The 27416-nt window shown below is 39.8% G+C and overlaps 2 protein-coding genes across 2 annotated transcripts in view; both read left to right on the forward strand.

Moving 5' to 3' along the window:
- The first annotated feature begins 1102 nt into the window (after nucleotides 1-1102).
- On the forward strand, nucleotides 1103-4237 carry LOC137975617 (uncharacterized PE-PGRS family protein PE_PGRS54-like). Its single transcript, XM_068822747.1, has 2 exons — nucleotides 1103-1183; nucleotides 2087-4237. Exons 1-2 carry the CDS (start codon nucleotides 1103-1105, stop codon nucleotides 4235-4237), a joined length of 2232 nt encoding a protein of 743 aa, XP_068678848.1.
- Nucleotides 4238-5348: 1111 nt separating this feature from the next.
- LOC137974758 (HEAT repeat-containing protein 6-like) overlaps nucleotides 5349-27416 on the forward strand; it is a 48488-nt gene continuing 26420 nt past the window's right edge. Inside the window, exons 1-18 of the mRNA XM_068821731.1 lie at nucleotides 5349-5573; nucleotides 7230-7343; nucleotides 7772-7912; nucleotides 8368-8483; nucleotides 10021-10147; nucleotides 10876-10971; nucleotides 11884-11962; nucleotides 14881-15691; nucleotides 16432-16489; nucleotides 17943-18053; nucleotides 19746-19822; nucleotides 21467-21611; nucleotides 21812-21911; nucleotides 22661-23015; nucleotides 24278-24359; nucleotides 24458-24538; nucleotides 25500-25640; nucleotides 26759-26827. Of these exons, the coding sequence (XP_068677832.1) occupies nucleotides 5415-5573; nucleotides 7230-7343; nucleotides 7772-7912; nucleotides 8368-8483; nucleotides 10021-10147; nucleotides 10876-10971; nucleotides 11884-11962; nucleotides 14881-15691; nucleotides 16432-16489; nucleotides 17943-18053; nucleotides 19746-19822; nucleotides 21467-21611; nucleotides 21812-21911; nucleotides 22661-23015; nucleotides 24278-24359; nucleotides 24458-24538; nucleotides 25500-25640; nucleotides 26759-26827 (2862 nt within the window). The 5' untranslated portion in view covers nucleotides 5349-5414. The remainder of the gene's footprint in view (nucleotides 5574-7229; nucleotides 7344-7771; nucleotides 7913-8367; nucleotides 8484-10020; nucleotides 10148-10875; nucleotides 10972-11883; nucleotides 11963-14880; nucleotides 15692-16431; nucleotides 16490-17942; nucleotides 18054-19745; nucleotides 19823-21466; nucleotides 21612-21811; nucleotides 21912-22660; nucleotides 23016-24277; nucleotides 24360-24457; nucleotides 24539-25499; nucleotides 25641-26758; nucleotides 26828-27416) is intronic.

Consider the following 27416-nt stretch of genomic DNA (forward strand, 5'->3'; position numbering starts at 1 on the left):
GCGGCCTTTATCAACTCATTTCATAAAACCAAGTTTTCTTGCAGAGCAATCTTCTTGTTCTGCGATGTTCTCATTTTTAATTTACCGAAATCATTGTTGCTTCCTTATATGGAAGCCTTTGCTGGGGTCATTAATTTTTGTTTCACGAACATACCAGTGTGTGCACAGAATGCATAATGCTATTTACAAAACTGCAACTTCTTAAACTCCAATTTTGAGCGTTTTACTTTGATAACGAGAAAATTAACAGCCATCAAAAACTGACGAATTCTTGGTTGGCAAAAGCGCTAATGATTCCATACATTCTTTGTAAAATTTCGAATTTTCAAAGCATTATTGCTCAGAGATTTATCTTGCACTATAGACCGTATTCATAAATGGCGGCTAAGTAATTATTCTTTTGTCTTTATGCTAATCATCCTCTCTAGCCTCGTTAGCGCGAACAAAATTGAAAAGAATCTTTGCTCCAAAGTGAGGCTAGTGAGGATAATTAGCACAAGGACAAAAGAATAATTTCTTGATCGACATTTATGAATACGGTTTATCGGGTTTAAATTTCCAAAGCGCGAGACAGCTCATCATGCAATTAATGCACATTGAATAGTCCGCAGTATTTAATTCTTGTTTATTCTTGGCTGACTGACTAGAAAACGATAGCCTCCCATTATGGCTCTTGTTGGGCGGTATTACCTTGGGCTAATGAGGCACAGAATGTAGACAAAGATTTCCCTGTAGCGAACACTGAAAGCCTCCATTAAGTCTCTCACTTATCATGTTCAAATGACAACTGTGCCGGATCACTGTTGGCCAGTTTTGACCAGTCTTTCATAGTTTACAGTAATCAGCGTAACTTGACGTTCGACTTCTATATGGGCTTGAATCCTTTCTCGTAAAGATGTTTTGAGAATTACTCATGACCATCTACCTTATAGACTAGGGACTTAAAGATCTACGACGGCGACCACTGCGAGTGTTGTCGAATGCAAGAAAGTGTCCTTAATAAACATGCCTTTAGTGTTTCTTATAATCTAAAATCTAAGAGCACACCTAAGTGTTCCAAAAACGTGCAACTGAAAGAAATTTGATTGCTTAAAATTGTGAAATGATATTCATAGCGAAGACAAACAGCTACCCTAATTGTTACTACATAAAAGTCCGTAAGAAACTTCATTCGGTTCGCATTGTTTGTTATTGGTCTCTTGACGACTCCGTTACGTCACCAAAATGAAGAGCTTTTAACGTTCAATGTCGCATATTATATTTTTGTAAATACTTACTTGTTAGTAACGTTTTTTTTCGGCGAGCCCCACAGAAGATTGCGCTCCGGAGTCACCTGCTCGGGAATCATGAATGGCGCTTTGAATATGTTATTGTTTTGTCTTCATATCTAATAACCTAAGAAACAATCCCCTTTCGCCATTTTCCTGTTTAACCGTAACTTACAAAATTCTCGAATCTGATTGGTTGTCATCAGCCCTGATTTCAGCATTAATGCGCCGATCAACTTGAAACTTCAACATCACGCGCGAGCCACGATTGGTTGAAAAAGTAGCGCGAGAACTTTAAACCAATCACTGAGTGAAGTAATGCAAAGCCAAAGCAGTTTGCTAACTAGAAGCTCCAAAAAGCTTACACTGGGTTGCCTGTGGTACGCATTACACACAAAAAAACAGAAGTCACTGAATTGGGTGGTATTGAACTGCAGCGTTCCAGTTAATTTTTTCAAGTGGGGCGTCATTAAGAGCATTTAAGGGGTCACCCACAGGTCGCCCCAGCAGAGGCCCTTTGGCTCACACGTTTAATTATTTTGTAATGTCCTGTCCCATTTTGAGGTCTTTTAGTTTTTTAAGCTTTGGTAATAAATTCAGTTGAAAGATAACAAAACACGCTCTTGAGTAAAATTCACTCATTTTTTCTTTAAATAAATAGTCTGCAAAAAACTAACTGAAAATTGCTCTGACGGACGTTTTCCAGCATGTCTTTCAGTTGCACTAAGCAAACGTTTTTTGCACACACTAAGAAAGGATTGAAGGTGTTGTTTCCGCTTCATAATTCCACTTCTTGTTAGCCTAATATCTGATGCCAGGTCAAAACACTGTTTAGCTTTGCGTTTGCACCAGAAAGACAGTCTGGGTGGTCAGGTGGTCAGGGTGTTCTAGGTGGTCAGAGTGGTCAAGGTGGTCAGGGTGTTCTGGGTGGTCTGGGTGGTCAAGGTGGTCAAGGTGGTCAGGGTGGTCAGGGTGTTCTGGGTGGTCAGGGTGGTCAGGGTGGTCAAGGTGGTCAGGGTGTTCTGGGTGGTCAGGGTGGTCAAGGTGGTCAGGGTGTTCTGGGTGGTCAGGGTGGTCAAGGTGGTCAGGGTGGTCTGGGTGGTCAAGGTGGTCAGGGTGTTCTGGGTGGTCAGGGTGGTCAGGGTGGTCAAGGTGGTCAGGGTGTTCTGGGTGGTCAGTGTGTTCAGGGTAGTCAAGGTGGTCAGGGTGGTCAGGGTGGTCAGGGTGGTCAGCGTGTTCTGGGTGGTCAGGGTGGTCAGGGTGGTCAAGGTGGTCAGGGTGTTCTGGGTGGTCAGGGTGGTCAAGGTGGTCAGGGTGGTCAGGGTGGTCAAGGTGGTCAGGGTGTCCAGGGTGGTCAAGGTGGTCAGGGTGGTCAGGGTGGTCAAGGTGGTCAGGGTGTTTTGGGTGGTCAGCGTGGTCAGGGTGGTCAAGGTGGTCAGGGTGGTCAAGGTGGTCAGGGTGTTCTGGGTGGTCAGGGAGTTCAGGGTGTTCAGGGTGGTCAAGGTGGTCAAGGTGGTCAGGGTGGTCAGGGTGTTCTGGGTGGTCAGGGTGGTCAGGGTGGTCAAGGTGGTCAGGGTGTTCTGGGTGGTCAGGGTGGTCAAGGTGGTCAGGGTGTCCAGGGTGGTCAAGGTGGTCAGGGTGTTCTGGGTGGTCAGGGTGGTCAGGGTGTCCAGGGTGGTCAAGGTGGTCAGGGTGGTCAGGGTGGTCAAGGTGGTCAGGGTGTTTTGGGTGGTCAGCGTGGTCAGGGTGGTCAAGGTGGTCAGGGTGTTCTGGGTGGTCAGGGTGTTCAGGGTAGTCAAGGTGGTCAGGGTGGTCAGGGTGTTCTGGGTGGTCAGGGTGGTCAGGGTGTTCTGGGTGGTCAGGGTGGTCAGGGTGGTCAAGGTGGTCAGGGTGTTCTGGGTGGTCAGGGTGGTCAAGGTGGTCAGGGTGGTCAGGGTGGTCAAGGTGGTCAGGGTGTCCAGGGTGGTCAAGGTGGTCAGGGTGGTCAGGGTGGTCAAGGTGGTCAGGGTGTTTTGGGTGGTCAGCGTGGTCAGGGTGGTCAAGGTGGTCAGGGTGGTCAAGGTGGTCAGGGTGTTCTGGGTGGTCAGGGTGTTCAGGGTGTTCAGGGTGGTCAAGGTGGTCAAGGTGGTCAGGGTGGTCAGGGTGTTCTGGGTGGTCAGGGTGGTCAGGGTGGTCAAGGTGGTCAGGGTGTTCTGGGTGGTCAGGGTGGTCAAGGTGGTCAGGGTGGTCAGGGTGGTCAAGGTGGTCAGGGTGTTCTGGGTGGTCAGGGTGGTCAGGGTGTCCAGGGTGGTCAAGGTGGTCAGGGTGGTCAGGGTGGTCAAGGTGGTCAAGGTGGTCAGGGTGTTTTGGGTGGTCAGCGTGGTCAGGGTGGTCAAGGTGGTCAGGGTGTTCTGGGTGGTCAGGGTGTTCAGGGTGTTCAGGGTGGTCAAGGTGGTCAAGGTGGTCAGGGTGGTCAGGGTGTTCTGGGTGGTCAGGGTGGTCAGGGTGGTCAAGGTGGTCAGGGTGTTCTGGGTGGTCAGGGTGGTCAAGGTGGTCAGGGTGGTCAGGGTGGTCAAGGTGGTCAGGGTGTTCTGGGTGGTCAGGGTGGTCAGGGTGTCCAGGGTGGTCAAGGTGGTCAGGGTGGTCAGGGTGGTCAAGGTGGTCAAGGTGGTCAGGGTGTTTTGGGTGGTCAGCGTGGTCAGGGTGGTCAAGGTGGTCAGGGTGTTCTGGGTGGTCAGGGTGTTCTGGGTGGTCAGGTTGTTCAGGGTGGTCAAGGTGGTCAGGGTGGTCAGGGTGGTCAGGGTGGTCAAGGCGGTCAGGGTGTTCTGGGTGGTCAGTGTGTTCAGGGTAGTCAAGGTGGTCAGGGTGGTCAGGGTGGTCAGGGTGGTCAGGGTGTTCTGGTTGGTCAAGGTGGCCAAGGTGGCCAGGGTGGTCAAGGTGGCCGAGGTGGTCAGGGTTGTGAGGGTGGACACGGTGGTCAAGATGGCTAAGGTGGTCAGGGTGGTCAGTGTGGTCATGGTGTCTGAAGGGGGCCTTTCAAAACTTTAGTCAGAGAAAAATAGCTTTCGTAATGGCAGTCAGATAGTTGAAGCTGCCGCTGGTTGTGTCCAGCAATAGTGAATGCTTTATTTCAACGTAAGTAAACGTTAATCGAGCACTGAAAGGAAAGGAAAGAAAACGGTAAAGTCGAAGCTCTATTATCCGGACTCACCGGGACTGGAGTGAACAGTCCGGATAATCGAAAGTCCAGATAATCGAAAATATGAAAATTAATGAGACAAAACTGAATAACCTAGAGAATCGAAATTTCACCTGGGAAAAAAGAAGTCCCAGCGGTCAGAACTCATTTAAATACACTTTGGTTACAAAGCGCGCCAGCCCTTAGCATACACGATCGATGAAATGAAAGGAACAGCAAAAGTTTTCACACACCGATATTCACAAGCCCAATACGTGACATGCGTTGCGATGTGTTGTGTGATGCATGATATCTTACCATATGATTGGCTACCAACTCTACCACCGAGGAAAGATAAGAACCAATCAAAATCATGCTTGTTAAAGCTGCGACTCTACGCGACTCTACCGAGATTGTTGTCCAAGTCCATTCACGCTCGTCCCTTTTAAGATTCCAGATTTTTTTTCAGCGCCTGTCTTGTTCAGCATCCAATTGACTTTCCATTATTGAGCTCCATAAGGGTGTATTTTGTTTAAAGATCCACTAAAACGCCATTCGCGTTGCATGACTTTCGACGCCATTGCCGGTTAAGTTAATCATTCTACTGTGTCCACCAGAGAAATCTAGGCATTTCTCACAACCCTCTCGATCCTAAGAAAATACGCGCAGAAAGCTCTATGCACAAAGACACCACTTAGCAGGGGAGTGATAGGCAAGACTTTTACCGACACGGAAAAAAAACGAAAAAATAAAAAATAAAAAAATAAAACCAACAAATGAAACGCAGATTCCGACTGGGTTTTCCATACTGGCAACCCCGTAATTACTTTCGACACGCAGTAGAAAAATAAGCTAAAAGTCATTAAGAACCGTGGGCTCGTCTCGCGGAAAGCAGTAACATTTTTTTGTATGTGTCACGTTGTATCTCTTAATGGTAAAATTTTGATCATGGTAAAAGTATTCGTGTAACTTATGCCTGTCAGTGTGTAATGTCTTTTCAGGATGATAAATCTCATTGGAGAGAGGCAGCTGGAAGGATATTGAACCTTCACCAGTCAAATGAAGGAACTTTAGTGACAAATCTCAACGTTATTCTCGATGAACTCAACTCTTTGGACTTTGCGACGGGTGTTGTTGAAAGCAGAGAGGTCAGTTCTAGCTCAGTGCCATATTTTAACCGGCGGAAACTTCCTGTGGATCCGCCTCACATCCTCTTGAGACAAATTTTGGACAAAAATATTATTGTAGAAGACAAAGACTTGCATATTAAAGTGGCTCGTCTTTCATATACCGGATCCGAAATAATTAATGTCCATAAAATAAAAGAACGAAACCAATATAACGTTTACCTGATGAGATATTGTTAATCAGAATAACGATGATTCTTTTGTCTTGCGCCATTTTAGTCCGGTATATGAACGTGTACCCGCGCTGTGGCACAAACGTACACATCAACATGTGATAATTTAATTTGCATTGGGTCTAAAATGCTGGTAACTGGTAAAAGGTAACTGGTAAATGGGTAAAAGGTATTAGGGTTAGGGTTAGGGTTAGTTACCTGTTACCACATAACTTTTACCAGTTACTAGTTACTAGCATTTTAGACCCACCGTTTAATTTGTATCACCCAAACCCTGAAGTGCTCAATTTTATAATGAATAGTATGCGTAAAATTATTAGGAACACGGCGGGTCTAATTTGCAGGTCGCAGGTCGCGGGTTGCAGGTCATTGTTTCACCAATACAGAAAGTATCCTAAACATTCTTAAAAGCTAACCTTTGGCGTAATTAAGCCTAAACAAAAGTTTTTAGGCCTAAGGTTAGCTTTTATAAATGTTTAGGATATTTTCTGTATTGGTGAAACAATGACCTGCAACCCGTGGCCTGCGACCTGCAGATTAGACCCGCCATTAGGAAGACAAGGGGATTATTTTAGGATTGTGGTCAGCTAATGAATTTGAGCCAATAACTTTTCAATAAGCTGTCAATTTTATTATTGAGTATAAATGAACTTTTGCTTCTACAAAAAATGAGGAGGATGCGTTTGATGACCAGCCACATTGCTTACATCCAGTCAGGAAGTGCTGCAGTGCGATGGCTGGTTCCTCTGGAACCATCTGTGTCGCTGTGTCATCTGTAAAGAAAATATGAGAGTATAAGAAACGTACCGGTTAACATTCTCTGTACTATTCAAAATTAATGTGTCCATATCAAGAATCCCTTGGTTTGGAAGCCAATAAGGGTCTGGGCTTGGACCTGGTTGTTCGAAAGTCGATTAACTTAATCCAGGATTAGTGTAAACGTTGATTTCATTTTTTCTACTTTTTGGTGAAACTTTGTTTTGCTTATGTTTGTTTTTCAAGATTGACTTCCTCTTATGTTAAGTTGAACAGTTTTGGGAGTAGGGAAATATATTCCTTGGTTAATTTTTAATCTGGGATTAGCGTTAATCAGCCTATGAACAACCGGGCCCTGTTTAGCACATGAATACTTCAAGGTGACTTCAGTGATACGGGTAATAATTTTAGTTATGCTTAATGAGTTGCAGAGAACCTAAAATGCCCAAAAAGTCAACGTCCTACTTGATGTAATTAATGCCTAAAAGATTCTTTCTTCCGCTATTTTCCGGTTCAAATTGTGCTGTTTTTCTTTTTCCATAAAGCACTGAGAGCCTTTACTAGTTTAGGGATCTGCTTCTATGTGACTGTTCATGTATGATTGTGTCTTTTTCATTTGATGCTAACTATTACATGGCAATTAAAATATTATTACTATGTTTTTTTTTATGATATTCTTAATTCTTAGGAAGCTTTGGCTGTACTATCTAAATGTTGTACTCTTGTCAGTTTTTGTGGAGATGATGATTTTCTTGTCACCAAGTTTTGCCAGCTTGTTGTCAATTTGCTATCCAAGCAAAAGGTAAAAACTTGTTAGACTATACATCTCTATCCTTTGTTTAGAAATCTTTGAGATCATCTAAAATTGTCTTTTTCTTAATAACATTAAAATGCCTTGGCTGTGTTTTCTCTAATAATACTGTTGTACTTGTTTCGGGTCACAATCTTTGGTGCTAGTTTCTTTTTACCAATTTTTGAGAGCAAAAAATGACAGCAAGGCTACTCAATCACTTGGCTTAACTTTGTCATTAAAATGAATTCACCTAACCGTTGTATGGCTGTTAATCTAAATTCTGAAAGGACAATTATGTTGAAACATAATGCCTCAAAGCCAGTAATTGGGGTACATGTAACTCCCCAAAAAGCTTTTGTGCATAACTTATGGTTTCATAGGTCAGTTTCCTCATTGTTGACTTTGTTGTGATTATGTTACTTTTTAATACATTACAGGTCCTTCTCAACCAGGAGGCAGTGAATGCCCTTGTACCTTTCCTTGTAATTTCAGTTAACAAGTGTAAAAAGTGGGCCTTGGTGAATGTCCTTAAAGCTTTGTCATCTACGTTGTATGAAATTGGAACTTTATGTATGGAGGTACAGTTTATAATCATAACATCATCTGCTAAACTAAAGTCTATCTTCTTTTTTTATTTGTACTGTTATATTTGTAGAGATTGAGCAACTTATTGACTTTAAATTTGTGTTTCTGTCAGGCCAAGTTAAACTTAGAAAATTTGTTGTTAATTTTGTTCTGTGGTTGGGAGTTTTTGGCAAAAGCTGATGACTTCCAAGCTTTTATAAGCAGATTGAAGGGCATTGATGTCTTTGGTGAGGGTACAAAAGATCTATTAATGTCAAAGTGTTACTTGTTATGTACACCGTACATGTACATTGTAACACTAGCTGTCAGGAAGAGAATTGGCTTGTCCTTCATCCTGTAATGTAGAGATCAAATGCTTGAGCTTCATCAGTTTCATGAAAAGGTTGATGTACTTCAATTTTAACAATAGAGAGATTTGTCATTGCTTTTGCCTTTCTCACTTTTGTAGTTTGCTGACAGCTTGTTGGGGAAAGATGGTGTGTTGGTTAGCTTATGCAGGTGTGAACCACAGGATACTGATGTGCTCTGTATTACAGTCCAATGTGTATCAAATATCTGTATAAGGTAGGCTTTTACTGTCCTTTTTATAATAATAAGTAAATATTAGAAAGTTACTCATTAAAAGTAAACGACGGATTGGGGCCATAGCAGTGTATTTATAGAGCAGGCTCTCTTTGTCTCAAGGAAGTGTAGACTGAGTTTACAAAGACCTTTATGAGCAAGTCACAAGCGTAGCAATGCTTCATTGCCTGCTGTTAAAGTTGCAAGGTTAACAACATCTACATGTACAGTTGTAGGTCCCCTTTAACTCATTCCCTCTGAGAGCTTTCCTCTCAGATTTTACTCTGTTTAATGCCAGACGATTTTACTCATTAGTGGGGGCTACTTTCGGGGCGGTTGGGTTAATTGTCCTGAACAATGACTCCCTTTCCAAATTAATTACGAAGCCAATGTATCCTGTATTGTTGTTGTTTTGGGCTGATAGACATTACATTTACACTTATATTTACATTCATTAGAGTCGGTAAAACCTTAAAAGGTATCACACCAAGTGTCAATAATATGTACAACAACAACAAAAAAAATAGATAAATAAATCAATAAAAAGATATTAACATTAAAAATATAAACATTAAAACTGAATGGTACTAATTTTCGATTTAAAAATATTAAGAGGACTAGAATTTACAACGTCACTTGGGAGGGTATTCCATTCAGCAAAAGTTCTTGGAAAGAAAGAAAATTTAAAAGTGTCTATTTTTGGCTATTGGGACCTTATATTTAAAAACATGACTGCGACATGTACATAATTTATGATTACGGGGTAATAAATTCTCAAAGTTAATGTTAGTTTGTACATAAGAGATAATCTAGCCTGTTTACGCCTTAGTTGCAATGAGTCCCATCCAAGTGTTTGGATAAGTTCTGTTACACTGCCACTTTCACAGCAATAATTATTCATACAAAATCTAGTGGCATTAAACCAACCTAAAATAAATCGGATCTAATATAATTTGTCAGTAAAATCTGATTAAGGGCACTTTCCTTTTGTCAGAACTGGCTGGCCAGACCTGTCAGTTTGCAAAGAAAATGCAGCAATTTGAAGGAACACTTATGTGACAATCCCTCGCATTCTTCTGGCCGAGGAGTACTGTATACATGTATATCATACAGTAAGTGTGTTCATTTAAAGGCACTGTAGAGTTAGTCCTTCCCAGTATCTGACTGGTCTGGCTAGTCAGTTCTGTCAAATGGAAAGCATCCTTAGTAACAGTATTTATTGTGTGACAAAGATGGTATATAAGAGTAATGATTACGTGTATGATCATCCCAGCTGTCGTCGAATTCTCAAGCATTTTTGTGTTGTGAATTTTAATTAACAAGTATCTATTTTCCTTTCATATCTTTAATAAATCCTTGTGATGGGTGTCTAGAATTTGGGCTTTTGACCTGCAAGTAGAGATTTTCTCATCAAGGGTGTGGTATTCTATCTATGAGGGCTGTCCTGACACACTAGATGACATTGTACTTAGCCTCCTGAATTAATTACTAGGTACCCACCTTCCATAAATTACACAAGTTATCTGTTACTTGTTTTAAGTCCCACAGGTTCACCTGATGCTGTCAGCATAGGAGATGAATTTCTCACAAATGCTTTCGACCTGCTTTTGTTGATTTTGCAAAGCTCAACTCCAAGACTCTATGGAAGCGAGATTAAACACTTTAGGGTTAGTGAGCTTGCTGATTTTTTCAGGTAACTGGTATCAACTCAGCAGTATCTTGGTTTGAGTATTTTCATGAGATTTGAGTAATACAGATTTTAATTAGTATATAGCCCAACTTCTTCATTAGAGCATTGCAGGGCACAAAAATTTGGTAGTCGGTAAAGATTTTTTGCAAGTTTATGGTGATAAAAACACCTTTAAAATAAGAGTCAATTTCCCCCTTTTAAGGTTACTTCAACCTTCCAACACTTACCTTTTGCATTTTTTTTTTCAGCCAAATTATTAAAAGGTCGACATTAGTAAAACTAACTTTTCTCAAAATGAAAAAAAACAATCTTGAAATGTGTGCAAGTTAATGTGGAGAGGAGATTTATAAAAATAATAACAGTTACCATAATTTCTGGGCAAATAACCCGCGTGGTAAGCTGTCTTAAGGTGTCTTAATCTCCTTGCATTTACCAGTACATGTACCGGTAAATTAAGGATCTTATTGGGTCACCTCTTGATTATTTTGTTTGTAATTGCTGAGAATGTCAAATGGTCAATGGTTTCATGCAGTTCTCAAAATGATTTTTATTTGTATTTTGATAAAGTTTTTTATTGTGAAATACATGTATGTCAGGAAGTTGCTCCAATCTTGATGGACAAGTAACGTTTATAAAGCCAAAAGGTTATGGCCACATGCTGTTGAGTGCTGCGTTTGTGGTGACACCATAAGGTTTTTTTTTCAGGTCGTGAACACAGTACTACGTTGTTTCCCACACATTCTTTTGCATGGATGTTCAGGCCAGCAGCAAAGCCTTGGTCCTCTCTTGTCTGTGCTTAAGGTTATACCAAACAAAGAATAATTATAATATTTTAGTATAATTTATACTAAAACAGTGGATAGTGTGTAAGGCACACTCTGATTGGCTACTCAAACTCAGAATAATTATATGCTTTGCTATTCACCTACGAGCAACTTGCGTAGGATTTGTGCTCGAAAATATTGTAATCGTTGCAGGAATAAATGAGTTTAAATCACCTTTTTGTGCTATATAATATCTCAATATTTTAGTATAATTTAATTACGAAAACAACTATTGACCTCAGTGTTGGTGGTTAGTGGTAGGTATTTATCTCGCTGCTTCATAGCTTGGTAATATCTACCACTAGCCACCTCCACTTTGTGGATAGTTGTTAATTAAAATGATCCTATCTGTTTTGGATAAATTATTGATTTTTTACTGGTGACTTATTACCTTACTAAAAAGAATTATTGCAATATTCTGAGTGAAGGAAGAGTGCATGAGTTTGCCTGGGAGCTCCTCAATGGATGGTATTCACAAGCAAGCCATACATGTAGTTTAATAGTCACTCTTGCATGCATCCAGCACACTTCATTAGCAGTGTTAGAGATGATAGGTGAGGTGGGGAAGTGGGAAAGGCAGAAAAAAGATATTAGTTAATTAAACCAACTACAGCTGTACATGTAGAAAAACTAATTAAAAAAAAAATACTGCACAGTGTTTGAGGACCATGCTAACACTGACAATGTGTACCATGAAATAATAACAATGGTGCATTATTTAGTGGTATAATTAATTAATATTATATTAGTGCATTTTCCAAGTGTGTCTATTAATTTATTCAGTAGTTGCGGACATTAATATTCGTATGGAAAATGGTCTTATATTTGCCAATTTGTTTGTTGTTCACTTATAGCTAAACTACATTTAATTCCATGTGTTTTTGTACAGAATTTCATGTTTTGTGGAATGCCTGGTTATAAACCAGTGTATGCTGAGAGGAGCAACCATAAGTTTGAAGACAAGTCAGGTGAGTGTACAGTAGTCTCTTAAATTGTGGCCATTTTATTCTCTTAAGTTTTACTGGTGTATTTAAAACGGTTTTGCCACATTTGGCGGAACAAACAATTGACTCCAGTCAATTTCAGATATATTATTTTGACACAAGAAACTTTGGATTTGTGGGCTGTCAAAGGAAGAAGCTGTCTAGTTTGCTTTATATTCATTGTGGTTTTATGGGGCTCACCTTTAACCCTTTAAGCCCCGAGGGGTTCCCCATTGACGAGTAAAATTGTCTGGCGTTAGACAGAGTAAAATCTATAAGTGCCATTTGGCACTATCGGGGCTGAAAGGGTTAAACGGGGACATAGCTTTCTCACTCTGTTAGCTTAACCCTTTAAGCCCCGAGGGGTTCCCCATTGACGAGTAAAATCGTCTGGCGTTAGACAGAGTAAAATCTGTAAGTGCCATTTGGCACTATCGGGGCTGAAAGGGTTTAGAATAATAATAATTATTATTGTCAGTGGTGTTTTTGGTGTTTGAACCTGGAGGCCTTTCTTCCTCTTATGCCTTGCAAGGTGAAACGCCAAGTTCAGAAAGTCAAGATTATTGCAGATGGCTAAGAAAATGATCTCAGGGTCTTAACCCATTAACCCCTGGGAGTGAGACTTTACTCTGTGTAACGCCAGACAATTTTACTCGTCAACTGGTGGGGTCCTGGGGTGCCTGTGGAGTGAATGGGTTAACCCTCCATTAACCCATAGACCAAATTATTCAGCTAACTCAATGTTGCACCCAGGTCAAATCTCTCGGGGTTAAGATTCTCTGTGTGCTGCATTTGCATGATAATGTACAGTAGCATTCACATGTAAAATGATATGGAAATACTTGGAACAAAATGTTTTAAATTCCCAAAGGATTTGAATTGGGTACAGGACTGAGTTAGCCAAATAATATAGGTCTATAGACTCGTGGGAGTGAGACTTAACACTTTCACTCCTGTGGGGTAACCCCATTGACGAGTAAAATCGTCAGGCGTTAGACAGAGTAAAATCTATATAGTGTCACTCTTGGCAGTGAAAGGGTTAATGGGGACATAGTTTTTGAGTGAATCTAGCTGTTGTTAACCCTTTCACTCCTGTGGGGTTCCCCATTGACAAGTAAAATCTATAAGTGTCACTCTTGGGAGTGAAAGGGTTAACAGATTTTACTCTGTCTAACGCTAGACCATTTTACTCGTCAACTTCGGGGTTTGTTTTGGTGCTCGAGGAGTGAATGTCCCCTCCACCTAATAAAAAAAGGAAAAAGCCCTTTCATAGAAATGACATCTGTAGCACTTTTTAAAATTTTTGGATGGGGACTATACTATCTCAAAATACTTCTTACCAATAATTGGTGTGTCAAAGAACTCATACCAATCTTATAAAGAGTAGGGGACATTAGGTACGGTTTTACTAAAAATAATGTACTTTAACCATAAGGTACTGGTACTTGTACTTACGGCATGGTTTTGTTTTTCTGACTATCACATTTAGCTAAATAAAGTTGTTGTTGTTGCTTTCTTTCCTGAAAGTGTGAAAGGATTGAAAGTCGATAGGGAACAGTTGGGTGAAAATGATATTTTAAAATAAAATAGATGTTAATGCTGGTAAGCAAATACTGGGCAGAGCCTGGGAGGAGAGCGTGACTTCCCATCACGTGACTACCTTATTTGGCTCTCTCATTCTTCTCGCCATATGAGCCCTCGCGTTTTGAAATTTCCAAAGCTCAACTCGTTCTGTTGTTTCTGCTCAGCATTTTAATCCCTCCCTCCCTCCCTGTTTTGCTTTCTGGTTATTGTGTATTTTACTTCCAAGCATATTGTATTCTAGTTAATAGTTCTCTTCAATAAACTATAGGCAGGGAGTTGCTGCCTGCGGCACCCCTTCAGCCCTGTGCTGAAGCCCCGTTAGGGAGGGGGCATATTGTTACTTTGCTGGCCCCAGGACATTATGCCAGCAACTATACAGGCATGAGGCACCCCCTCGGCTAGTTGCTGAGGCCCCTCGTCTGGTGGTCCATACCGGCGGTGGGTATTATCCGCGCCTTGCCAGTACATGAATTCCCTGCCCCTTGTTTATGCACAAGTGGCATCTATTGTCTTTTATTGCGCACCTAAGCATTTAACAGGCAATAACTATGAATTTCAAAGAAAAACTACACAATTCTAAGTGAAAGTGATTATTGCAGTTAATGAAGTTTGAACAGCAGTTCAAATACATGAGATTTTAATTTGCCTGTTACAGGATAATTAATACAAACTTGCAAGTGATCAGCTCCCATATGGCTTGATACAGTATCTCATATGGTAGAGCAAGTGCAGCACTATCATACAGTCATTGGTTTGAGTTCTGTTTAAGGAAAGGAAAGGAACTTTATTTAAGTATCTAGTCGTTCTAGCGCTGGAGCGCTAATTGGGGACACTGTAAACTGAAATTAACAATGAAAGTAAATCAAGTCAAATGTTGGTTTTTGAGGAGAGGGGAAACCGGTGTACCCGGAGAAAACCTCTCGGTGCAGTAGAGAACCAACAAACTCAACCCATGTATGACGCCGAGTCCAGGAATCGATCCCGGGCCACATTGGTGGGAGGCAAGTGCTCTCACCACTGCGCCATCCCTGCACCCCAAGCCTGCATTTTTTCAGGGTTCTTTTCAACTGCTCATTGGCAAGTTACTTCTCAATCACTAAATGTGATGATCACTTTCACTTAGAATAATAATTATTACTCTAAACCGCAGCTCACATATGAAATTTCATATTTGTCCATCACAAAAACTAAATGAGGGAGAAACAGGGCCTTTGACTACCATCATTCAGATCACAGGCTTCACACACTGCTTAGCCACATTGAACCCAATTATTGTGTGTAACTTTCTTGATTGATCTCACTTTTTCCTCATATTCTAGGTCTTAAACCTGATGATCTCTCCACTGTTCATCTAAACACGATACCTCAAAAGGATCGCACCTATGCCATGTTAAGCAAGAAAAAGAAGAGACGCTCTAGCAGCAAGAAAACTAAACATGCACCAGGCTCTCAATCCACTCCTCAAGTGACCAATGGAAGTTGCTCTGTTGATGCCCTTACACCTAAATTTGCTTCAAACAGTTTATTGTGTGAAGGACAGACTCCTAATGTTGCAACATACAACTCTTCAGTTGACAGGCATTCCCACATGTTTTCCGGCAAAGAGGATTCAATGGAGGGAAATATGAAACAAGCATTAGGTTCTCCTTCCTTCAATAGAGTAACCACTGGCAGTTCCTCTGTTGATACCCTCACACCTAAGTTTGCTGCACAGGGCTTATCAATCAAAGTCCTCACTTCTGAACTTGAAAAACATGAGTCATTAGTTGATGGGCATGCCCCTGAATTTTCTGGCCAAAGGTCGTCATTGGAGGGTCAGAATCTGACCAGTGTAGCATATACTGGAAACACCTCAGCTGGTTCAAGCTGCTCATCGCTTGAGGCATCATTGCCAAGCAGAACTGAATCAAAGGGAAGTCAGTTTGGCTTTTGTCCAAGTCCGAAAAAATATACAACACACCACAGAAACAGAAATTTTGTTGGACGCGATGACAATGCTGTGACATGTGCTGCTGTGTCTGAGGGATCAGGAGCTGAATCATCTGGTTATCATAGTACGTCAAGCCTGTCTGCAGCAAGTTCTGACTCTGAGTATTCAGACAGTGAGGCTGGGCAGACGGCACGGTTAAGGTGAGCGATATTAATTTAATCCACTTTATATCCCATTTGGACTTATTAACCATACTAATAATATACAATGTAAAATTACTCCATTCTGATTGGCCAAGAGAAATGCAGTTTTCAGCTAACACAGTGAAGAAAAGAGGTAATTCAGTGCAAAAGGAAGTAACTAACCAAGCATTCTGATTGGTCAATGATCAAACAAAGTCAGAAAGCCAATCAAATGCAAGCCCTCACGTGATTTTTCTTGCTCAATGTGGAATGAAATAAGCGCTTATAAATTTTTTCAGACTACAAATTTGTTTGTTCAATTTACTCATGCTTATTTTTTCCAAATTGCACTCAAAATTCATGTGATTCCTTATACAAAACAAAATTAATAAAATTGCACTGTTACAATAAAATGCAGTACAACACAAGTTTAAAAAATGTAATTATGCTATATTGTCATCCAGTGCAGTTATTATTAAAGGCCACTGCTACTTGCACCTACCTCTCAATCCGACTTGCATTCGTGCAGTATTTGCGCTTCACTCACAGGTAGATCATTACGTGTTAAGTTAATTTCTTTAGAAGTTGGATTACTTTCCATTTTAGTCAAAAATTCTGTTAGACGATTTCACATTGTTCAGAGGACTGGAAACAACACTTGGGCAGTGACTTGCAGGACTATCTGGTGTATTACACAATGTCATGCCCTTTCTGGTTCAGAATATATGTTTGAGTTTTCAGCATTTTTATGTTTTCAGATCCATAACATCAAAAGTTAGGCTCAATGTGCTTCTCTGTTTTCAAGCCATTATCAAAGTAAGTTCATTATTTTCCTCTCTTTAGCATGACTGTCATTCCTTTTCGAGATATGTCCAGGTTTGACCCTAATTAGCTGCACGCGGATTTCAATAAGCGTCAGGAAGTGTCCCCTTGCTCTTCTAGCCAACTTCAAAGTCACTTGTGTCTCAGAATACAGACAATTTATGTCACAAAGTGTCCCCCAAATGCTGCTCTTTAAGTGAAGGTTAACTGCTGCATTTACCCAAAGCTAAAAATAACGCTAACCTTTACCCTTACGAACAATATTTTTGAAAATAGGTACATGTAGCAAATGCTTAGACTTAAGGGAGGGACACTTTGTGTTGGATGTCAAAATTGGGCGTGCATCTAATTAGGGTCAAACCTGGACATAAGTGTCCTTTTCTGGACTTTTTATGTACTTCACATTCTAATAATTTTTTATTACTGTAACATTAGTTTAAACTGACTGGTGGATTGGTTGCTTGACTGAATGACTGACTGATTGAGTGAAAAGGATTTAATGCAGGAATGGACACAAGATTAGTCTTGAGATTGATTCTTTTTTAGGACTTGCGCTTTGACAACTTCAGCACAGGTCATTTTCATAGTGAAGAGCTGCTTGACTTTCAAGATGATGTCTATTCAGGACAGCTGTACACTTACTAATTCCACCAGGGGATGATTAATTAATTGATTGATTGTTTGATTCAGGGTGCAACAAAAAGGCCGTCCGATAGCTCAGGGCTAGTGGAATGATTTCAGGCTAGCACTTTCCTATTGCGCATTTCCTGATGGGCAAGCGTTATTTGAAACTAATTGTGACATTGTTGGTTGTTTTTTTTCTGATGCAAACTTCAGACATACTGTAAGTGTTTAGCAGACAGTTCAAGAGAGAAAAAGAAAGAATACATTAGTCTTTTTGGGGCTAGCTCCTCAGATACTTGGGCTAGTAAAATCAAATCACAGATTTCCTGAAGGGAAAATTGTTTCACTGCGCTTTCTAGTGAGATATTGTTCTTGCCACAAGAACATGAAATTCATATCTTCGAGCTTTAGAACATGCAATTTTCTTTTTATTATATCCATGACAATAAATATACATGGGAGAGATTGAAAAGCAGGTTTTTATACAAATACTGGGTATAAATGCAAACAAAAAAGGCAGACATTGTGATGTTGTTGCTCAATATGACCACTCATGTTACATACGAAAACTATACACCACTCAGTTCTCGTGTGTAGTGGTTGTATTCATTCACTCCCGTCCATATTAATAGAGGGGGAAAAAAACACCCTAAGAAAGAGTTTTGGGCTGACATCTGCAAGCATTAGCAGGCCTTTATCAATTTGCTCTTCTGTATGGCAACCAAATATTTGTGTTTCACTTTTTAAATTACCACCTTAGATTCTTCAGGAAATAACCCATTCATTTGGTTGTTTGATTGATTGATTGCATATTCATTTTCAGAGCACAGACAAAAAAGTCTTGTTTGGATACTGGTCATCTTTTGTTCCTGATAATACTGTGTCATCATCCTGGTCACTTTTCACCACAATACTTAAAGATCCTACACCAAAGGTCTGTTGAGCTTGATTATAAGTCATTAGAGTACTGCAGTTGTAAATCAGAATATTTCGCCAAGTCTTATATGACCGACTTTTGCGGTTGATTAGCTGCAGTAATTTTGTGTGATTTTTACATTTAAAATATTTTTTCCCAGTGGTTAATAAACCAACTTTGTTGTTGTTCTTCATTTTATTCTAATATTTATACTTATGATAATATGGCAAAGCCAGTCTTGGGCAAATCCCAGTGCTCTGATTGGTTCGTTCTGGGTCGGGATTTTGCAGTATGGACCATTTCCATGGAAACGGTCCAAGCCATGTATTTTTTTTTTTTGAGCAAAGCCAGCAAATTCATAATTTGCAACCAAAACAGTGAAAAAAAAACTGTGAATATTGTCATTCTTCACAGTGAAACTACCAGAAGAAGCTAAAAAGATTGAAAGATAAAAAGATTGAAAAGCTAAAAAGATAAAAAGCTAAAAGATAAAAAGCTGAAAAGATTGATTGCACCGGAAGTGCATTTTACTATTGGTAACAGAATGTCATATAATAAACAACTTACTAACCGAGCTTGTTCGGGCCGTACTGGGGAATATTGGCCCTAGGTCGTGGCAGTACGGATCGAGCGAAGCGAGAGGTACTTGGCATTGGTTCTTGTTTCTTAGACTTGGCAATTTGGTTCTTGTTTCTTAGACTTGGCATTGGTTCTTGTTTCTTAGACTGACAGTTGTGTACTGGTTTATAATGCTGTTGGAATAGGTGGTTGAAGTGTACGGCCCTTGCGCTCAGTTAGTAAGCGGTTATTATTAACCCATTGACGCTCAGGTGCCCTACGACGTCCTCGGTTGATGAGTAAAATCGTCTGGTGTTAGACGGAGTAAAATAAGTTAGGTCTCACTCCTAGGGGTCAATGGGTTAAAAGGATTGACATAGACGATATACAAACTTAAAGGTGTCACTTACAAGTAAAAAAGAAGAACAATAACAACCAATTGGAATGTGCTTATTAAAATGACTTTTGTATTTACAAGGATTGTTACTTACGTAGTTTAAGCTCTAGGGATGGAAGATGTTTGATTGACTGTTTGGTCGGGATAGAGGTACTTGGCATTGGTTCTTGTTTCTTAGACTGTAGTTGTGTACTGGTTTATAATGCTGTTGGAATAGGTGGTTAAAGTGGTTTAAGGAGCAAGGATGGCACAGTCGGTTAGTGCGCGGCCTTGGTGCAATAGGTCCTGAGTTTGATTCCCGGATCTTGCATCCTTGTTTCGACTTCTTTCCTTTCCGTGTAGCTAAGTAGCTTTAAATACCCGTAAAACGGAGCACTGATGGAGAGGGGGGAGTAAAATGAGCGCACCGTCGACCTCAGGTTTGTCAGTTGAATTACTGTTACGAGTTATCGACGTTAAATATGGTTGCTTTACTTTACTTTACTTTACTCTTCAGCATACACTCCATCTCCTTCCACTGGTGGTTCAAGGGTTTTCTTGCGAAGTCCAAGAATTCTCAGACAGCGATCCTGCACTCTTTGTAACTCCAAACATTATTGAGTATTTAAGCAGCTAAAGTTGTAAGGTTATGGAAAATTGTATTCGAGTGGTTAGGTTGTAAAGAGAGTTCTGGCATGGTTTAAATTTTAGCCAAAATAAAGTTAGCATAGTTATTTGTCTTAACTTTGGCCTTTTTACGTTTGTTTTTTACTCAGGGTCGCTCGGGTGGTGTAGCAGTTTTAATGGACTTGTTGGATGGTTCACGGCAGTTTCTAGTGGCAGCTGAGGACAGGTAAGGACTGATGAGTGATCTTTAGATGACTGCTTGAGATCACTTTTTGGGATGGCAGGGTTGGTACCGGTGCAGTGTAGAGTGTGGATGGCTGTTTTAAGTAAAAAAAAAAAGCAAAACGAGCAGTAGACTACCAACCTTTGTGGCATGATTATGGTGCTGCAGCAAGAATCCCCCTACAAGAAGGGGTTTCTATCTCCACTAACTGAAATTATAATCTATAGTAAAGCGGGTAAGTAGGGGGAATATTCTGTGTGTGGATGGTGAGTTGGGGGAAAATGATAGTCAAAAATTAGTCTCTAAAATATAGGACAAGGTATTAGGATAGCTAATAGGTATTATATAGGATACTAAATTATAGCTACTAGGACAGGTACAGGTGTAAGGAATGATCGCTCTTTAGACGACTTCTTGAGATCAATTTTAGGGATGCATGGCAGGGTTGGTGCAGTGTAGAGTGTGAATGGATGAATGGCCTTTATTTTAACATATGATAAAAATTAAGGCTACATAGCTTATAGGGTCGGGTATGAAATATAATAAATTATTAAAAACTGGATCATTGGATAATGCAATTCGAGAGTTTTGATTGGCTAAGCCATCATGGGTTATGAGCCATTATACCATGATCTTAGTACAAACACGGCAAGCATACGCGTGATTTTTTGGGCCTTTTTATTTTTATTGTAGTCTAGTTTTCTATATTTTGAGGGCGTTTTTAAGAAAACAGTTATTTCACTCGCGCTTGTTGGATATGAGATGATTATATATCTATCATCTCATATTCAACGCGCGCTCATGGAATAATTGTTAAATATCCTGAAACAAATCAAAATAGTAAGCTATAGTGACACTATAATACGTTCGTTATAATTACAAACTATTATCTGGACAATATTTACATACTCAAAGTAGTTAAATAATAAATGTGCCGCGCAGTGGAGGTGGACATACATGTAGCATCGAATTTAAAATTTTGAAAATAATCTTCCGTTCTTATTTGATGATTCAGGTCTTCGTTGCTCAGATGCGAAATTCCGTGGACACCAGGCACATTAGAGACCTTTAAGTGTAAATGACAATGTGGAGCAGTACGAGATATTCCATAAAACAAAACAAAACCAATAAGCGTTAAAAGCTAGGCCTAGAGCTCTGAGCTCTGCATGAGCCATGAGCTCTGCTTATGTACTTTACATTTTATTAAATCTCTTCCATCCCTCCAAAACAACAGCTATTTTTATTACGTGTAGGTGTCATGTCTGGGTCAAAATTTTTGATTGGTTTACATGAGATGGAAAAAGTAAATTGACAGCTCTACATGTAGGTTATAATACGAAAGCTGGTGTTTGTTCCTTCATTAGAGAATTTTCTCGTACAGAGGGATAAGCCTCAAAAGTCTCTGTGGTGTCAATATTATTGATAATTACATGACTGTATTATCGGTAATTGTGAAGAAGAGCTCCCCAAAAAACCTGTCGGTCGACTGTCGGCCGACTGGTAGTCTGTGTTTGTGGCAAAATCTGTCGGCCGACTGTTGGCCGACAGACGGCCGACAGTCGACCGTATTATCAACTCGTGTAATACATCTAAATCGGATTATTAATTGCAATGATTAATAATGTCATTTTTTCGTTTTTTGTTCAGAGAACAGAGTAGTTTGGCAACCTCTACACGTCCTTTCACATCTTTCTCTGTTAAATTGAGTGGAATTGTTCACGAGCTTCACAGATGCCTGCTGCAAGCATTGATGGCAGAAACTTCGGCTACAACGAAAACTCAGATACTCAAGGTAAACATTGAGAGGAATGGGTGGACTAATTTATTTTTGTACGAAAAAAGCACCTCGTATTTTTGGCTCCATTCTATCCACAGATAAAACCTTTCCAAGAAATTAACTTTCTGTGACCAGTCATGAAAGAAGAGCTCTCCATATTTATATATGTTCTGCTTATTTTTCACAATGTATGCTTACTTGTTGTCTTGTTGCAGTGCTTGTCCATACTTGTTCTCAACTCACCATACAACCGACTGAAGCATGGTCTGTTGACTAAGCTTGTTCGTCAACTCAGGCCACTGCTGGCCATCAAAGGTATTGTTTGATAATAAAAAAGCAATCCCCTGCTCGTAGGAAAAAAACGTTATTTTTTGCTAAGCGAGGGTTTGCTGGCTGAGATAACTACAGCCTCTGAGCCTCTGAGGCTTTCATCAATGCCAGCTTCTAGATGAATTGGCTGGCGCAAATCCTAACATCCCAGCCATGAGCCCCTGTGCACAATAGAAGACACACTTCCATCAGAGTAACAGTAAAATGCAGGAAAGTTCTTTTAAAATTCGTCTCCTTGACAAGTTGCTAATAAGATTACTTCCAAATGTCGGGGTCAGGGATGAGAAAGCCTGCACGGATACTTTAAACTTACAAAATCCAGGCTCCTTCTGAATTATGAAAAACTTACAATGAGGAAAGACGTGTACAATATTGAATTGAATAGTGGACAGGTGAGGGGGATGTGAAAAAAGAGCTTAGAGCACCAAAAAGGCAATTCTTCCTTCTGCTGTAAAACTGTAGCTACAGTTTTACCAGACTGCCAACTAACAAGCACCAGAAATCAGTAAGGATGGGCGAATATCATTAAGCTATATAGACTCCTTTTGGGATATTGGGAATCCTTTCTGAAAGCATCGCTTTGAATTTCATTTAAAACTGCATTAAAATAGGGAAAGTTAATGCGTGAATGAATCAACTTTATCTAGCAAGAGCAAACTCTGATCATTTTCCAGTCAGGTTACAATAATTATTTGAGGGTGATGGTTTGTCCGCTGTCTGTTTAACCTTTGCAGATCCAAACCTTCAAACTTCTGTGCTGTCCTGCATCAAAATGGTGGTTTGTGTCCATGCTCCTCTCCCAGAGGTAGTAGAATTAATGAGACAAACCTCAGCAGATGTCTACGCAACTAACAAAGGGGAGGCACAAATCGGTTCCAGCAGTTCCTTTCAGAGGCACCGACAGCCTTTGTCCAACACAAGTAGCAGCGCAAGTGTTGTTGTGTCCGATTTCCATGTCCCTCCTGATTCACCATGGTTGGTAGATTTTTGCGCTCATGCAGTAAATGCACTGGACACTTCCCTGGTGGTTCGCTTGGAAGCATTGCAGTTTTTAAGTTCATTTGTGAAGAGCTATGTGTTCCTGGCAAGGTGTGTATATATTATTAAATGATCCTTAGGCTAAGAATAAGAAGAAGAAGAAGAAGAAGAAGAAGAAGAAGAAGAAGAAGAAGAAGAAGAAGAAGAAGGAGAAGAAGAAGAACAACAATAACAATAATAATAATAATAATAATAATAATAATAATAATAATAATAATAATAATAATAATAATCTTTATTTCCAGATATAAAATTACAATAAATATACTACTTATTACAATAAAAACTATATTAAAAAACGTGTAGTATTAATAAAAATGTATTTACAAGTAAAAAAGTGTCGGCAAGACATAGTAATAAAAACAATTGTCATAGTAATAGTAATATGGAGAAACAACGTGACAAAAAAGAAATAGATAATAAAAAAAATTAACTCAGTCCAGCCAGTCCATTTTCTACTTCTACTAAAAAATAAAAATATTTACAACAATTAAAATATCTCCAAAAGGTAAGAACAAAAAATTTACAAGCAATATAGATATTTCTCTGTTTAAAACTGTTTTAAAACTTCCAAAAAAAAAAAATAAATAAATAAATAAATTAAAAAAAAAAAAAAAAAAAAAAGTCATTTAATATTAGATCTGGCAAGTTCAACGTCCACATCAATGTCTTTAACATTATTGGTTCGCCTCCTATTTGATCTGGAGCCTCTGAGGCAGAGTAGCGCTGACCTTAAAATAGAGAAAGAAACTTTTCCTCTTATCCACGTCATTGTCTTGGCATAATCTTCACCTTTCTTTATGGATATCAGTTCTGCGAGTCGGCTATGATATCTTAAACATTCGCGTCCCATACCTCCTGTTGTGGTGAATACTAATGGCGTAAAGGACGCTTGTTCGACATCCAGGACTCGTCGTTCATACATTCTTTTCTTCTCGTTTTCATGAAGGCGATACACTTGTTCTGGCGTAAGATCTTTGTATGAGTCAGCGTTTGGATGGCATACTCTTATATCGAAAAAGGTCGACTTTTGTTTCTCCCAAAATCCACGTGCATGAATGTCTAGGCGGGCGTCGCAGGACAGGTTTGCACCGCTGTTTAAAGTTTCTCCGGTAATTTCTTGTAGAACTGGTTCTACTTCTACTTCTAATAATATTATTATTATTATTATTATTATTATTATTATTATTATTTAGTGCGGGTAGTTATTTGTTGCATTTTGTCTTGTCTTTTTGTGTTTTTCATTATTTGCAATGGCTTTCTGGGCCCAGTTGTTCAAAAATGTCAATCCCATATTTTTTTCCACATTTCAGTTCTAGCGTAGAATGTCTCCAGAATCTGGCCTGTTTATGTTTGAAGGATAATGATGCATCAGTTGCAATGAGCGCGCTTAAGGTTTGATTCTCAGGTTTTGCTTCCAATCATTTCTTATTTATTAAAAACTTCTGGAATGAGAATTGAATGGAATCTTTTTTTTTTCGCTTCTATCCTAGTTACTAGAGGAGCTTGCTCGTGCTTTAAACAGTGAGATATCAAAGGACCATTCTGATAGAAAGGCAATTTCAAAGGAGCAGGTAATTTCTAGTTAGAGAAGTAAGAAACGGTAGCGAAAGGCGGCAAAAAAATTTAGGAGAGATTATGACGTCATCGTACGACCGTCCGTCGTACGTTGAGGTCGTCCTGCGTCCGTGCGTTCAACTTCCTTTGTAAGCCAATATAATTATATGCGAAATGTCGCACTGCTGGAACCCGCGTTTTGTGATGGGAAGTTGCATGGACTGGAACCCGCGTTCTGTTGGCGGGAAGTTGTATGGTCAGTGTACTGTATTTGACACTGTGTTTTAGTTAAACAAGCTGAAATCTTGATGACAACAACAAAACAAACTAAGTGTTGTTTTATTACGTCGTACAACGAAGAAAGAAGAGAAAGAGAGAGAACAACAAGTAGCAGGTAACTAGTAAGCGATCAGTGTTCAACGTGAAATAGAGCGACTGAGAGCATGAGAAAACAAGCGATCAACGAGAGTCTGTACGCAGCTATTACAACGGCTCTCGGGATTGGCTCAGAAAACAATGGACGAAAACAAACAACCAATCAACGATGGACCCTTACCCTAAAACAATAGAGCTGCGTCCTATTGGGATCCAATGAAATTAGAGGCTATAAAGAGCTGCGTCCTATCTGGTTCAGTTATTACAACGGCGCTGGGGATTGGCTAATCTCTGGAACAACGAGAGAGAGAAAGGGGGAGCAAAAAGAGCCCGAATAGAGACAGGAAATTATATTGACGAGCATCAGAAGAAACAGACAAAATGAAATAGTTCTAGTTGTTCCGTTTGAGTGTGAACTGAACAAAAGGAAAAAATAAATAGTGGGAAAATTTATAGAACGTTTATCTCAACAATGTCTCCTACCCCCGGCCAAGTTTCGTTCGTTTCGAAAAATAGAGAAATAAGGAGGAATACTTTTAAATGTTCCTTTTTTGCTGTGCAAGTCAATGAAAGTTTTATTTCCAACTTTTCGTTTTTAATCAGGTGTTACATTTCTGGCGGCAGTTGTTAAGTGCTCCACTAACGAAGATCTTACAAGATGGCATGCCTGCATCTGGCTCGCTATGCTGTCCTGCTGTTGATTGTCTGTCAAATATAGGGGATGTCATTCTGAGTGAACTACCTGTAAGTCACCGCTTTTAGACATACAGTGTTGTGTATGTTATTACAGGATTCGACTTCGTTTTTGGACTTGAGACGTTTTCTTTTGGGTTTTTCCTGGGTGGGGGGGGGGGGGGGGTGGTGTCACGATCTGGCTGCGCATGCGTAAGATTTCTCTGTCTCCTAGAAGGCATCCCCAGTAGGATTCGAACTCGGTATATCTTCCTTTCGAGGCAATCACGATGACCACTGAATCACGAAAGACTACGTGACAGATTAATGGAGAAATATGTATGCGTGACCGGTTATCGTATGACTCCGTAATACGTATCAAATAGTAGTTTTATAACCCTCCCGGTACTGCTAAGAAAAAGTATTATATTTTTAAATACCATTGTAGAGACTTGCAAAGCATCTGTTTACTGGTTTTGATTGGAATCAATGACGTTAACAACAGTTTTAAATGTAAACAATTATGTACGATCGCACTGAACCCTATCACTAGGTTATGGAATGTGAAGTTCGGACTACGGAATTGAAACTGGATGTTGACCAAGATATTGTAACATAAAACAAAACCTACTGAAATACTGTGAACTTAAAGGAACAAAGTGTAGGCTACCCGTAGCCACTTGTTTACTAATTAATAATATACACGACTGAAAAATTACTCACTTCTGACTGACTAAAAAAGACTGCAGTTCTCCGATGGAACACAGCGGTGCAAAATTACAAATTGGTGTAGTTGTGGGTACAGTTGCTGACGTAGTTAATGGTTGAAACTGTAAGATAACAAAGTGATATAAAAAGTTACATGTAAATTACGTATTAGTAAGATTGGATGGAGGAAATACGGCTACAAGAAACTACAAGTACTTACATTGTTACGGACACTCTAGAATGCGAAAAGCTATTTCATAAACTGCTTTGAAGTATATTGCGGGCAGCGTAACGGTTAAAGGAATCTAGCTAAACAGAAGACTTCGATTTATGTAGGAGAAGGTTAAATGTATGCAAAACGGCTACGACTAAAGTTTAAATGACGATACATGACTATATATATTTACGCAAAGACGAGCGAAAGTGCAAGATGACAAAAACACAGAAGCTACCTAACGGGATTTGTTGTGTCTGTACCTCAGGTGAACCAGCGAGTACTTTGTATCACTCTTCTGCTCGGGTTATCAAATGATGATGACAAGAATGTTAAGGTAAGGTTTTGTTTTGTTCATTTGTTTTGTTTATTTTTTTTGCCTCCAATTAAGCTCCTGGTCACGTGCACAGTCTTCTGCCGCCTTTTCTAAATATCGTCTCCTTTTTTTGTTTCGTGTCCGAACAAGATGATTTAGTTAACTAGACGCGTATTTGCGAGAACTCAAGCTTTCCTGTTGTCCTGGATCGTCAAATGAAAAGCAAAGAAAAAGAAATAAAGTAGAGATGTCGGCTAGGCAAATGTCCCTTTTCGTAAACGGTCGTTGCCATTTTCTCAGAACGGTCGTTGCCATTTGGAACGGTCGATGCCATTTATAACGGTCGACTATACACTTCACTTCAAAGAAAATTAAAAGAAACAAACTAAGAAAAAATATTAACAAAGATTAAGAGAAAAAAGGAAAAAAAAACATTTATAAAAGAAAAACTGGAGGAAAAAAAGAGTCCGCAAATTTCAAGACTCGAACTCGGGTTCTTAGCCCTCACCCTAAACAGAACCCGAACCCGAACCCTACCTCATATGACCAGCGAGACACAACTCCCAGTAACCGCAACCGTTTGAGTTCTTAGACCTACTTAGTGTAATTC

The sequence above is a fragment of the Montipora foliosa genome, chromosome 11 (assembly GCF_036669935.1).
Source record: "Montipora foliosa isolate CH-2021 chromosome 11, ASM3666993v2, whole genome shotgun sequence".
In the NCBI taxonomy this organism is placed as follows: domain Eukaryota; kingdom Metazoa; phylum Cnidaria; class Anthozoa; order Scleractinia; family Acroporidae; genus Montipora; species Montipora foliosa.